Here is a 10,634-nt window from a genome sequence, read left to right on the forward strand (position 1 = left end):
GGGCAGACTTGACTGATGGGGGTGCACTTGCCACAGATCCTGCATCTAATGTGCTGCCTTGAGCAGCTGAAAATGATTCTGCTTGTTGGTTCAGTTAGTTGACTGAAATGTAGACTTGATAATGACACACATTAAATGAAATTGAGAATGCAAACATTCCTTGAGATAACATAAAGGTATTCAAAGATTTACAAAGTTGGGAATATGGGAGTGGTGTTGTCACGTGCAATCTGACCACCCTAACCCTAATGATCTCCTAAGTCTCCCAAGAGGACCTATTGCTGAACCTCCTTTCAGCAAGACCTTGAGAAATAGATTCGTGAAGGGATTAGTAGCATCAATGAAAAGCATTTTTTAAATTGAGGTGTAATTAACATATAACACTATATTAGTTTCAGGCGTACAAGGTAATAATGTTTGTATATACTGCAAAATGATCACCACAGTAAATCACCATACCTAGTTACAAAAGCTTTTTTTCTTGTGATAAGAAATTTTAAGATTTACTCTCTTAGCATCTTTCAAATATGCAGTACAGTGTTATTAATTATAGTCACTATGCTGTACGTTATATTCCCGTGACTTATTTTATAACTGAAAATTCATACCTTTTGACCCCCTTCACCCATTTTGTCGACCCCTCCATCCCCCACCTCTGGCAACGACCAATCTATTCTCTGTATCTATGAGCTTGTTTGTGTTTTGTTTTGATTTAGATTCCATATATAAGTGAGATCATATGGTATTTATCTTTCTCTATCTGACTTATTTCACTTAGCATAATGCCCCTGAGGTCCATCCATGTTGTTGGAAATGGTAAGATTTTATTCTTTTTTATAGCTTGTGTGTGTGTGTGTGTGTGTGTGTGTGTGTGTGTGTGTGTGTGTGTTTTCTTTATCCACTCATCTGCCAGTGGACGCTTAACGTTGTTTACATGTCTTGGGTATAGTACGTATTGCTGCAGTAGGGCTGTATATATATTTTCAAATTGGTTTTTATTTTCTTCAAATACCCAGAAGTGGGATTGCTGGATCATTTGGTGGTTCTCTTTTTAATATTTTAGGAACCTCCGTACTGTTTCCATAGTGGTTGCACCAGTTTGCATTCCCACTAACAGTGCACAAAGTTCCCTTTTCTCCACATCCTCACCAACATTTGTTATCTCTTGTATTTTTGATTATAGACATTCTAACATGTGTTATGGTTTTAGTTTGCATTTCCCTGGTGATTAGTGATGTTGAGCGTCTTTTCATGTACATATTAGCCTCTGTATGTCTTCTTTGGAAAAATGTGTATTCAAATCCTCTGCCCATTTTAAAATCAGATTTTTTTTTGCTCATTTTGCTAATGAGTTTGATGAGTTCTTTATATATTTTGGATATTAATTAGCCCCTTATCAGATATGTGATTTGCAAATATTTTCTTCCATTCAGTAGGTTGCCTTTTCATTTGTTGATGGTTTTCTTTGCTGTGCAGGAGCTTTTTAGTTTGTTGTAGTCCCACTTTTTTATTTTTACTTTTGTTGCCTCTACTTTTGGTGTCAAACCCCAAAAATCATCACCAGAATTGATGTCAAAGAGCGTACCACCAGTTTTCTTCTAGTGTCATGGTTTCAGGTCTTTCATTCAAATCTTTAATCCATTTTAAGTTCATTTTTGTGTATGATGTAAGATAGTGGTCTAGTTTCTTCTTGTGCATGCGACTATCCAGTTTTCCTAACACCATTTATTGAGGAAACTGTCCTTTTGCCATTGTATATTCTTGGCTCCTTTGTCATAAATTAAACGATATATATGTGTGGATTTATTTCTGGGCTCGCTTGTTCTGTTCCATTGATTTATGTGTCTGGTTTTATTCCAATACCAGTTTGATTACTGTAGCTTTGTAGTATAGTTTGAAATCAGGAAGTGTGATGCCTCCAGCTTTGTTCTTAAGATTGCTTTGGTTATTCAGGGTCTTTTGTCGTGCTGTACAAATTTTAGGATTGTTTGTTCTATATCTATGAAAAATGCCATTGTAATTTTGATAGGGATTGCACTGAATCTGTAGATTGCTTTGAGTGGTATGGACATTTTAACAATGTTAATTTTTCTAATGAGCATATAATGGCTTTCCATTTATTTGAGTCTTCCGTTTCTTTCATCAGTGTCTTATATTGTTTTCAGTGTACAGTTCTTTCACCTCTTTGGTTAAATTTATTCCTAGGTATTTTGCTCTTTTTGATACAATTGCAAATGGGATTATTTTTCTTGATTTCTCTTTCTGATAGTTCATTATTAATTAGTGTATAGAAATACAACAGAATTTGTATATTGATTTTGTACCCTGCCACTTTACTGAATTTGTTCTAACAGAATTTTTTGTGGAGTCCTTAGGGTTTTCTGTATATAATATCATGTCATCTGTAAATAGAGACAGTTTTACTTCTTACTTTCCATTTTGGATCCTTTTTATTTCTTTTTCTTGCCTAATTGCTCTGGCTAGGACTTCCAATACTTTGTTAACAAAAATAACAAGAGTGGGCATCCTTGTTGCTGATCTTAGAGGAAAAGCTTTCAGGTTTTCCCTATTGAATATAATGTTAGCTCTGGGCTTGTCATGTGTGCCTTTATTAAGGTGAGGTATGTTTCCTTGATACCCTCTTTGCTGAGAGTTTTTTTTATAAATGGATATTGAATTTTGTCAAGTGATTTTTCTGCATCTATTGAAGTGATATGATTTTTATCCTTCATTTGGTAATATGGGTGTATCACATTGATTTTCTGATGTTGAACCATCCTTGCATCCCTGGAATAAATCCCACTTGATCATGGTGTATTATCCTTTTAATGTATTATTGAATTTGGTTTGCCAATATTTTGTGGAGGACATCAAAAGCATTTTAATGACACTTCTCTATAAGCTGGGAAATGCTGTAGTTAAAAATGGGCTCCTTATTTCAATAGAGACATCAGAATCTTGGGGCTACTAGAGGCTTAAAAAGCAGCACTTTGCAGTAATTAACAACTGGAGACAAGGTGGAAACAGTTACCATAATAGGGATCAGGTCCAGTGTAATCAGAATAGTTTGGCCTACAGAAATCTTTGGTGGGGGCCAGTAAATCACAGGGTCCCGGAGCTTGAAATGATGCTGAAAAATTGAACTAGGACCTCACAGGTCTTGATCAAGAAAAATAGACCCAGGTGTATACAACTGATACAACCACAGCAATGCATATCAGCTGAATGTCAGTTTGGCTTAGGACCAAAATGTGGACAACCCGTGTTAAGTCCTACTTGATATGTATAACAGTAACAGTGGAAAAGCCTGACCAGAGCCACCAAGACAGAGTAGCAAGGCCCTCACCAGACTGCCATGCACAGATATAAATGAAAGATCCCTAAGGTGAAGAACTCTGTAATATCATAAATATGTTTCCCAAATCTTCCTTTGAGGCTCCACTTACTAGGGTAACAATGCATTACAGAAAGGAAACCACTAGGCATTTGGGAAATCATCTGGCAACAGTCTGAACAAATACAAACTTCTGAAACCATTGTGATCTACTGGACAAAGTGTATGCTATCGGAATGAACCCATCGTCCAGTTATCTTCCCAGTGAAGAGTTAGAATTGATTTCTTCATTGTCTATGGCAACGTCCCCACATTGGATCCATGATACATAGAAAAATAGTTATTCTGGCAAGAAGTACCAAATGATTTGCCAAGGTAAGTCCCACTATCAAAAGCTTTAAAAGAAGCAGGGGTATGATTTTTATCACATCTGGACTTAAATGATCTTTGGCATGTGCAAGAGAAAGATAGGGCTCGAAGAGTGACGGCATTAGGTTCATTCATTTAACCAGATGCTGGTTCTAACTGTAGCTGTTGTCAGACAAGTTCTCTTTCTTGGAGCAAATCAGTAGGTAGCTATTAATTTGGCCAGTGCTTTTTTGTTTTTTCTTTATTCAAGTAAGGAGAGGGCACCTGTAGTGTAAGTTTATCAATAAGCAACATTAAAGATTGTCTTCTCGGGCTTCCCTGGTGGTGCAGTGGTTGAGAGTCCGCCTGCCGATGCAGGGGGCGCGGGTTCGTGCCCCGGTCTGGGAAGATCCCACATGCTGCGGAGGGGCTGGGCCCGTGAGCCATGACCGCTGAGCCTGCGCATCCGGTGCTCCGCAACGGGAGAGGCCACAACAGTGAGAGGCCGTTCCATTAACTCTCTGTGTGCCAGAATATAATTCTTGATACCAGACTTCGATCATCTCACCATTGTACAGGGCATCATGCCGGTCTTAACACATTGATGATGATACATGCTCATAAGACCTGGAGCACAGGTGTCATGAGCTTCTCTGGATACCTGGTAAGATACGTCGTGCTGAGGGGTAGAAGATAAATCCTGGGAAAACACAAGATCCTGCCACCTCAGCCAACTTTGTGGTGGTCTAGTCTTTGGTGTATGTTGGAATATACAGTCCACAGTGAAGAAAAAATTGTGTGCTCTATTCCACCTACAACTAAGGAGGAGCCTCAGTGTTTGGCGGGCCTCTTTGAATTTTATGTGCGATGCTCAAACCCATTTATGGGTTGATCCAAATGCTTCTAGATTTAACTGGGCTCAGGAGAAAAGTTTCTCCGGCCAATCCAGGTTGCAGTGAAAGTGGGTCTACCATGTGGACCCTTGGAGGGAGATCCAATGGGCTTAGAGTTTTGAGGCAAATCAGGATTCTGTATAAAACCAGGATTTTTGAGCAAACCGTACCCTCTTCAGAAAATACCTATTCTTTCAACTTACTACTGGGATGCTTTAGGTAAAAGCAAGTGAAAGAAAATTGTCCTGTTCAAGAGGGTTCTGTGAAGACCTCAGATAGGCTCCCTCCAAGCCTTCTCAAGTTCTCAGAAGGATGGCATGTAAGCAGACATACATAGAAACTCACAGGCAACATATTTCTGATTTCATATAGGGATGTTTTGAAGTCCTTATGGTGCATCAGCTCATCCAGCCCACTCTTCAATCCATTATGCGAGTATCCTCAGCCCTTAGCCTAACATAATAGACCAACAAGGAATGAAAAGCAGAGAACATATTTGAAGAAATACTGATTTAATTAAGTTAAAGAAAAAAAGACACAAGCATTTATAATGAGCATCGTTTCCAAATAACCATTTAAAAATATAATGTATACATCATCAGGGTTCTTGAATTACAAGCAATAGAGACTGATTCTGACTTTGAAGGAAAAATGGGGGCAGATGTTAGGTAGCTCAAAGGAGGTTTTGGCCAACTGAGCATTCCGTAGGCCAGAAAGGAGGGTGGCATTAGGGATTCAAGCAGCAAGGGATCAAAACCATCTCCCCGGGAGGCTGCTAGAGGGCAGCTTGATTCCAGTCACTTCTCCTCCCAGAGAAGGGGCATTTCACCAGAATAAGTGGTGTGTGTGTGTGTGCGTGTGCGTGTGCGTGTGCGTGTTTGGGGAAGGTAGGGGAGGTGCCTGCTCCTATCAGGCTAGGCAGACAACACCGGAAGTGTATCTACTATACATACAAGCCGAGCTTTGAATTATCATTGCGTGTATACATATTTTTTCTATGAAACCTACACTTCTATTATCAGTGCTTCTGGTAGGAAAAAGCATTGGTGCATGCTCCTATTGGACCTGTCAAAGTAGGTTCTGAAAAATTATCATCAGAAAGAGCTCCAGAAGCAGTAAAGCATTCATAGACCAGAATTTATTCCCTTCACTTGAATTATGTAAATAATTTTTGTTCCATATTCTTTCAGCTTCTCTCTCTCTGGCTACTTTTGTTCATTTAATCATAGAAAACCCTCTCTGAGTGGCTTAGGCAAATATTAGGTGGATGGCATCTATTCCTGTCTCAGTTCAAAGGGAAAAAAGTTAACGGGGTTCCATCTGTTTAGGGCCTGAAAACTTGTGAATGCTAATTATACTTCTTATGGCCTTGGGGAGATTATGTGGGAAATTGAACTCTGTACTATGTTGTTTTCAGTCCTGGTAAAGATTGAGAAATGAGTCTTTGGCAACGTCAGCCCTATTTCTTCCCTTTGTATACAGGGAAAGTGAGGCCCCGGCTTGAGCCCCAGGCACATGCAAAGCCAGGATTAAAACGTGACTAGGCAAGGTGGACAAGCAGGCAAGGCAGGCCCACGACAAGAGCCTTGGTTTGAGGGTCTGAGTTGTGCCGTGACAGGAGACTCATTCTGATGAGCTAAGAAGAGCGCAGGCAAGGACAGAGTGGACCCCGTTCCCAGGCCTCACGGTTAGGAGGGTCAGCTTAGTGCAGGGTCTGCTGTTTGTCACGTCCTGGCCCTGCCCGGACATGTGTCTGCATCCTAGACACAGACTAAAACCAGACACCGGAATGGACGATTTCATCAAAGATTCTGTAAGTGCCACCAGCACACGCAGGAATTTTGGCATCTAACATCATCGTGAGATGGGGAGTGAAGCATCCCCTCCATGTCACTAAATTTCAGCACCCAGCTTTGGTGTTCTGAGGGGACCAGGACATCGGTGGGGTGCTCCCCGGGAGAGGGCAGTAGTAGCTAGAGAGAGAGTGGGAAACCAGAGAAAGCTGCAGAGAGGCAGCTCACGACCTTATGTCCTCCCTTACTGCAGGTGAGACTCCCAGAAATTCCTGGAGAGGGGTAGATGCTTTGTAATAAAAAGGTTTAGCAAGAGCTACTTAAATAGGAGCTATTATCGTTAAACTCTCATTTTGAAGCAGGCAGGTGAAGCTTGTGGAGCTTGAAAGTTTCAGAAGAGATGGCAGTGACATCACCAAAATGTAGAGCCTGACTTCTGTCCTCTGGGAAGGTGATGGTACAGGGACATCCACAGTGGTCCTCTCCCAAACTCCTTGCCCCACAGAGCGATGCAAACTGGCACAGGGATGAAGACCCATGCGCACTACTGGTGGGGCTGCGTGGACAAGAAACCGCATCTTGTTCTGTGGAGAAGAACCCAACTAAGAATATTGGTACATGGTCCTTAGTATTGTCAATCAACCGATGTAACAACACGGCGTGGTGTCACCACCATTCCAGTCAGGATTTGGCTTTATGAAAAGAAAAAACCCCAAACAGGGAGTTTAAGTTAAAGTGAGAAACATGGTAAACACGTGCTCTCTCTTTGTTCTGATTTTAAACTCGACTTAGAAAAATGTGGGGTGTCACCTGCATGCTAGCAACACGAAAAGGAGAAATGTTATTCATATTTATGAGTTCGGAGCTGCAATTTGACTACTGCCATTAAACTGGGCTTTGGACTCCTTTTTAATCAAATTAGCTTCACTGGTTTAACTGACAGACAGGTTTTTATTAATTTACCATTAAATAGCTTTCAATTAACACAAGAACATAGAGGTAACATCACAATTGCACTGTTATAAAGTTAAAAGCCTTCTGTGTCTCATTTCCGGGGAAAAGTGCTGGAGCTAGGTTCCCCACAGATGATGCTTAACAGCCACTGGTCCTTTTATTTTGGTCTTACTAACAGAAATACTAACTTAGCGAGATTACAAGCATGGGTCTCTTAATAGCTTCCTAGGAGTCAGAACTTTTGCTTTCGATACCAAATAATATCTGGAAAACATGCTCACTTTTGTGTTTTTTGAGAAATTCTAAGAACTGGCCCAGATTCATGTGATAGTCATTCCTTAAGCCATAGTCACCATGGGCCTCAAGAAGTAATTCTTCAAAAGAATGGAAAAGGCGCAGGTCCTCCCCATTTCCTTCGGTTTCGATACTCTCGGCATGCTTACAGGAAATGTGTTTCCAGTTGGGATACCTAATTGTGTGCCAGAATTCCTCACAGTGCTCTTTGAAACCTTCCACACAGATTATCCCCGGCTTTCCCGTCATGCAAAATCCTGTCACATCTAACCTTTTCCCGATATCCAAAATCTTTTTTCGTAGGTCCTGCTGATATATATGGTGACTGTAGATCCACATTCGGAGGAATGTGTTCTTCACTGGCTTGGCTTGTGTAGATGGTTCATACACGAGCTTCCTGTTCAGGAAGTAGGAGGCACTGTTGTCCTGCAACCACTGGATGGCTGCACACACACACAGCTCACCTGGATCAAAAGTCCCTATGTAAGAAGTGAGACCTTTGTTGAGAAGGAGCTGCTGTTGTCTGTCAAGTTCGGATGACCGTCCAAATAGCTGCAGTGCTGCGTAGGGGTAGCTGTGAGGCATGGTTACTTGCAAGTCAATTTTCACCTTAAAATGAAAATCAAATAGATTTAAGTACTGTAAAATCACATAAGCTAGTTTATCCATGGCCACTGCACGATGCTGATAAATGTCATAGTTACTGCTACTATTACGTGTCAGCTATGTGCCAGACACCGCACAATTTTACAAACGCAATTTTACATACATAAATTCCTTCCATGTATGCATTCATTCATTCCCATATTCATCCAACACCTACCATGTGTCAGGTACCCTATACTGAAATAAAGAAGTGAAGAAGCTAGACACTAGTTCTGCCCTTCATGGAAAGAAGCCGAGAGCCTAGTGAAGGAGACAGACGTTAAACAAATAATTATACACGGCAAGTATTTCACTGCAAAGGTGAGAAGCATTGCCATAGAAAAGTACAGGGATCCACTGAAAGGTGGAACCAGAGGGATTGCATCCAGTCTGGGGAGCCAGGGAATTCCTCTGAGGGAATGACGCCCAGAGGCTGACTAGGAAGTAGCTAGCACAGCGGTTCTCAAATGTCTGGTCTACTTGTTACTTGGGCTATGCTAAAGTTGCTGGAGATAATGGATCAGAAGGTGAAGGTGAATTCATTTTCAGAATTTAGATTTTCTGTCTGTATTTGCTTTCAGTGTCATGGTGCCATCAAAGAAACAGTCATTAACTCCTTAAAAGCCAGTTTTGCTAAAGACAATATTTAGATTTGTGAAAATCGTAACATATGTACAAGATAGTCCATACTACAATAGCAAGACTGGTAAAAATGGATGAGTGAATAGAATAAAAATGGCAGTAGAAGACTGCAAGATGTGTTTAATAAAAACACTAGGCATATTTATAAAAAAAACCACTAGGCATATTGGTATAAAAGATGTGCATGTGTATGTAAAATTCAAGATCTTTATTGAAAACAATTTACAGGTCATCCCATATTTTGCTGGAATATTCCATATATGCACCTGGAATATTCTCTATTTGCTTCCTGGACAGGAAGCTCAGGTTCCAAGTGTTTCCAATATAAACTGGGCACCTGGAAACAATTAAAACCACTCAGGGCACCTACCTTGGGCTCCTCGATCTGGAGTGTAATCACAAATTCGATTTTTGGTGGCAGTGCCTCCCTTGTGCCTTCCAAATATCTCTTTATATTCGTCAGGGCATTGACATCTTCAAGTTTTACTTCTCCTTGGTTAGGAAACATAGAAAACAGCATTTCCATCTCCAGCAGCTGAAGTTGAAGGCATTCGTTCATTGAAGCGGACATGCTGACTTGAAATCAACCTGTCAGGAAAACCGGAAGGGCCCAGGGACACTGGATTTGTCAACGTCGCTGGTGTCCAGAGGAATTTCCCGCAGCTCCCTTTCCGTGGAAGCAGATTTGCAGGAGCGCTATTACGCGTCGAGAGCTAGGGGCACAAACCGGGACACTTACACTCTTCTGCTTTATCTCCTGGCCCCCAAATCTAGTATACACGACATCCTCCAAGATACGTCGTTGAAATTCAGATTCCCAGTCCCTTTATCCCCAGCCCCCGCTTCCGATCTGGATCAGGGAATCCGGACTCTCAACAAGTGTTCCGAATTATGCAGTTGCAGGTGGTTGGGCAACCACCACCTGCAGACGCTCTGCAAGCCTGAATTCTGGGAAAGGCGAGGGGCCCAGCCTCCGAATCCCACCCAGGTGTCGGGCTTGGGCGGAGCTGGCCGCTGCGGCGAGGGAAGCCCGCAGTGCCGGCGGGGCGGAGCTCCGCCTATCCCGGCTCCCAGGTCTCCGGGGCCCCGCTGCGCTCCACGCCAGTTGCCGCCCCTCAGCCCCAGCGCCACGAACCCCTCCCGGGTAGGCCTTTCCGCCTTTCTCGGGAGCCACCCTGGCCCCGGGCGGCATCCTGTGAGTCCTGGCGATTTGGATCCACCTGGCCTCTGCCCCGAGGGGCCCAGGCTTAGTGAGGGGGTCTTACAGGTAAATAAATAAAATGACGTTTTGTGCGAGCTGTGGCGGTAGGATGGGGAAGGGGGTGGGGCATGAGAAGGCTCCACAGAATCAGACGTTTGGGAGCTGAACCTCGAGAACCGAGAGTGGGATGCGAGAAGCCGGGTGGCGCTCACTGGGGCCGGGACCACCCGGTTAGAGGCCTCATATCGGGGCTGGTACCCCCCATCCAGGACCACTTGGAAGCCCGGCTTCCCAGGAACGCGGGCCCTGCCGCCCTCTGAGACCCGAATTTGGAGTCAGGGGCTGCGTATCTGCCGGTCGTAGTGCTCTGAGAGCCCGCGACCCTCGGCCCCAACCCCCGGGCCACCGCGGGGGCCTCACCCTTCCCGGTCATTCAAAGGAAACAGCCCCAAGTCCTCTCGCAACGCGGATCCGCAGTTCCGCAGGCGCGAGCCGCGCGTTAACCGGCAAGGAGGCGGGGCCTGGCCCGC

General features: G+C 43.2%; 1 protein-coding gene across 2 annotated transcripts; it reads right to left on the minus strand.

The window, feature by feature from the left end:
• Positions 1-5,070: 5,070 nt before the first annotated feature.
• Positions 5,071-10,576, minus strand: RWDD2A (RWD domain containing 2A). 2 transcript variants are annotated; one of them, XM_032650639.1, is made up of 3 exons: positions 10,525-10,576; positions 9,274-9,491; positions 5,071-8,225 (listed from the first exon to the last, which is right to left on the minus strand). In XM_032650639.1, the coding sequence occupies exons 2-3, from the start codon at positions 9,472-9,474 to the stop codon at positions 7,548-7,550; spliced, it is 879 nt and encodes a 292-aa protein (XP_032506530.1). In that variant the 5' UTR covers positions 9,475-9,491; positions 10,525-10,576; the 3' UTR covers positions 5,071-7,547. The 2 variants fall into 2 exon arrangements, with proteins under 2 accessions (XP_032506530.1, XP_032506529.1); XM_032650638.1 differs by having other exon boundaries at positions 9,274-9,616; positions 10,525-10,574.
• Between the last annotated feature and the right edge of the window lie 58 nt (positions 10,577-10,634).

Source organism: Phocoena sinus, chromosome 12 (assembly GCF_008692025.1).
Source record: "Phocoena sinus isolate mPhoSin1 chromosome 12, mPhoSin1.pri, whole genome shotgun sequence".
NCBI lineage: Eukaryota > Metazoa > Chordata > Mammalia > Artiodactyla > Phocoenidae > Phocoena > Phocoena sinus.

Bases quoted from the DNA above. Each gene is read 5' to 3' on its own strand.
- RWDD2A (XM_032650639.1), bottom strand. From the start codon at position 9,474: ATGTCCGCTTCAATGAACGAATGCCTTCAACTTCAGCTGCTGGAGATG. The intron at 8,226-9,273 runs GTAGGTGCCCTG...TTTCATTTTAAG, and splicing joins TCCAGATCGAGGAGCCCAAG to GTGAAAATTGACTTGCAAGT.